The 3,576-nt window shown below is 39.0% G+C and overlaps 1 protein-coding gene across 1 annotated transcript in view; it reads right to left on the bottom strand.

Annotated features, from left to right (window-relative positions):
• LOC106880402 (molybdate-anion transporter) overlaps positions 1 to 3,576 on the bottom strand; it is a 25,895-nt gene that overhangs the window by 6,989 nt on the left and 15,330 nt on the right. The window contains exons 7-8 of the mRNA XM_014930318.2: positions 1,373 to 1,527; positions 373 to 443 (exon numbers count right to left, since the gene is read on the bottom strand). Coding sequence (XP_014785804.1) covers positions 373 to 443; positions 1,373 to 1,527 — 226 coding nt within the window. The remainder of the gene's footprint in view (positions 1 to 372; positions 444 to 1,372; positions 1,528 to 3,576) is intronic.

Genomic DNA, 3,576 nt, shown 5'->3' with positions numbered 1-3,576 from the left:
TGGTTTCTATGGCTGAATACCCTTCCTAACAACAACAACAACAACAACAACCACTTTCCAGAATGCACTAAGTGTTTTTTCATGCCACCAATGCTAGTAAGTTCCCCAACTAAGTACCTCTGGAGCCATCCCAAGAATATTTGCCAGAAAGAAAGGATGGCTGAATAGAATACTAAACCACTTAAACTATAATCAAGGAAGGAGGTAGTTCAGTTGATCAAACAATTGGAATGCTCAGAGGCTATAACCAAGCAAAGAGGTCCTTCAGTTGATTGAACAATTGAAATGCTCATTGCTGAAACTGACAGAGATTCATTAACTCTAGATGCTTATAGATAAATATTGAAGATAACCATGGCAATGCCAACTCACCTCATGAATGACTCAACTGACAATTTTTGCGAGAGTATCTTGAAAATGTAAGAACCAGTCATTACACACAACTGAAAATAGAAAAAGAAAAGATAAACAGTAAAGAGTTACAAAATGCAATTCAATGTACAACTGTGACAATATTACCATTTAGTGGACATCAATGACAATAAAGAGTTTGAGAGTACCATCTTATTGCCTTTCGTTCAGATCTTTTACCAATTATTTTACTGTCAACTGTTATTTGGTATCACACATACACACACACACACACACACACACACACACACACACACACACACACACACACACACACACATAATGAGATAAAATATTTACATAGTCAACAGGTTTCGCTTTTGCTAATCATGACAAAGAAATTGATGATAATATTACAATTTCATGCTATCATAAGAAGTTTTCCATGTTGGCAGGAGGTAAGTTATTTTGTAAATGAATCAGGAGGTATATAATATATGTGTGTGTGTGTAAGAGAGAGAGAGAGTGTGAGTGTGTATATATATTATCAAACAGAAATACACAATGTATGTTCTTTGCTTGTTTGCTGGTTGGCTGTGATTTGACATGTTGACTCTCTCAAAGTACCTGGTGTTAAAACACTCAAAAGTCATAGACAGGCAAGACAACACACCCCAAGTCCTATTCAGGAGCAATGGATATCGATGTTTTGCCATTTCTGCGGCTTATCAATATCACATACCTGAACCAAATCAGAAGCAAATTGAATAGCCTGTCCATGACTATATATCTGAATGATTTATACATAGGAATAGGATGGACGCTGACTTTGATGTGTCTTGTTTTCTATCCCACAGGGTACCCAGAAGGAGGGAGGGAGGGGAGAGGGAGAGAGATAGAGAGGAGAGAGAGAAGTAGAGACAGAGAGAGAGAAAGAAAGAGAGAGAGAAAGAAAGAGAATGAAAGAAATAGAGAGGAATCATCACAGAAAATATATAGCATTGCGAATAGAAAACCTTACCATGAAAATTGAAAATATCAGACCATAGGGTAAAATTAGGTCAAATCCTAGGAAACCACTGGCATAGTTAAGTGATGGGGTCCACTCCAAGACAAACACATACATAGAACCTTCAAATAGGGACTGTATCATTCCTAAACACAGCACTTTATAATCTGAAAAGAAATGAATCAGGGTTCAATACAAAGGCAGTAGAATTGGTAGAGCATCAAGGAATATGAATCCCATGGGAATTGCCTTGCCTACAGATGGGGGTGAAGTGGGGGCTGCAACCTCTCTGCCTCCTGGGGCCTCCCAGTCAATTAAAATAGTCATTGTTGTTGATGTTTCTTTTTGTTTGTTTTGTTATTGGCTTTGTTCTTTCTTTGAGAATGTATCCTGGATGTGAATACAATTAGGAGGATAAAGGGTGGGAGGGAGAGTGAGAAGGAAGGGATGAAAGAAGGCGATGAAGGAGAAGAGAAGGGTTGGTGGTGCGAGAGGGGGAGGGGTGGAAGAAGAAGAATGGGGGGAGGAGGAAGCAGTAGAGAAAGATGGAGAGTAGGAGGGGAGGAGGAGGAGAATAAAGGAGTAAAAGATGGACAAGAAAAAGAAGGAAAAAAAGAAGATGGTTTTGACAGGGTTTTTTAAGGCTGGATGCCCTTCCTAACACCAACCATCTCACAGAGTGGACTGAGTGCGTTTTATGTAGCATCAAGATTGGTGGGGTTACCAAGTAGCTTGTATGTTTGTGTGTGTGTGTGTGTGTGTGAGTACCCCTGTCTTCACATCATGTCATAGTTGTAAGTGGTGAGGGTTGGCAAAAACGGGTGAGGGTTGGCAAAAAAAGGCAAGGGTTGGCATAAAAAGGTGAGGGTTGCAAGCAAGAAGGGCAACCAGTCAGAGAAAATCTGCCTTGATAAATTCTGTCTAATGCATGAAAGTATGTAAAAGTGGACGCCGTTAAATGAGGATGATGATAATGATGGCAACAACAACAACATCTTCAGGCAATATCTTCGTCCCATTGAAGCCTAAACTGTTATCATGAAACAAAAATGATCAAGATGTCAGCAGAACCTGTCTCTGTCTGATCTTGAGACTATGGTGATGACCTTGCTTTCAGAGCTCATCAACTGTGTGATGTGCAAAACTTGTTAAAAGCACAGGCATGGCTGTGTGGATAAGAAGTGAGTGTCAGCATGTAATTTTCATTTTCAATTTGATTAAAACAATATAACATTACCTACAGATAATCTTTCTATAGTCACCTGTAGTAAAGGATATTTTATACGACGACAACCATGACCATGACGTCACATCTTGTATATGAGTGTGTATGCGTTTGTGAGTGTGTATGCGTCTGAGTGTGTTTGCGTGTTTGTTACAGATAACATAGTAAAGGACATTTTATACAACGGCAATGACACATTTTGTATATGAGTGTGTGTCTGACAGTGTGTGTGTGTGTTTGCATGTTCGTTATATATGAGATAGTATAGGACATTTTATACCGCAACAACAACAACAACAATGACACATTTTGTACAGGAGTATGTGTCTGTGTGTGTGTTCGCATGTTTATTACATAAATGAATGTTTGTGTGTGTCTGTCTTAGTATATGTATGTGTGTGTCAGTGTATATGAGAGTGCATGTGTGTGTGAGTGTATGTGTGATTGTCAATTACACTGATGTAAACTGGGTATGTGAAAGAGCTATACTGGCTCCAACTAATGAACTTCTTCAAAAGTTAACAGATACATCAGAAATGACTTTCCCGTCAATTCACACAACAGTCAATCAAGATCAGGCTATTCAATACCTTGTTGAATTTCTGAACATACTTAAACCCACTGGAATTCCACTGCATAACTTGACACTAAAGCTGGGTGCTTCCGTTATGTTACTTAGGAATCTTGACCCACCTTACCTGTGTAATGGAACTGGCTTGATTGTTACTTCTATGAAGCCCCATGTCCTACAGGCAACAATCATTACAGGTAGTCACAAAGAGGAAAATGTTTTTATATAAAAATTTCCTCTCATACCTACAGATGTTCCATTTGAATTTAAGCGGCTTCAGTTTCCAGTCAAATTAAGTTTTGGTATTTCAATTAACAAACCTCAGAGTCAATTCCTCAATATAGACGGACTGCATCTCTCTACTACATACTTCACCCACGACCAACTCTATGTTGGTTGCTCACGAGTTGGAAGCAGCAA

This window comes from Octopus bimaculoides, chromosome 20 (assembly GCF_001194135.2).
Source record: "Octopus bimaculoides isolate UCB-OBI-ISO-001 chromosome 20, ASM119413v2, whole genome shotgun sequence".
NCBI lineage: Eukaryota > Metazoa > Mollusca > Cephalopoda > Octopoda > Octopodidae > Octopus > Octopus bimaculoides.
Note: the sequence above shows the minus strand (reverse complement) of the source record. Positions and strands in the feature narration are given on the sequence as shown.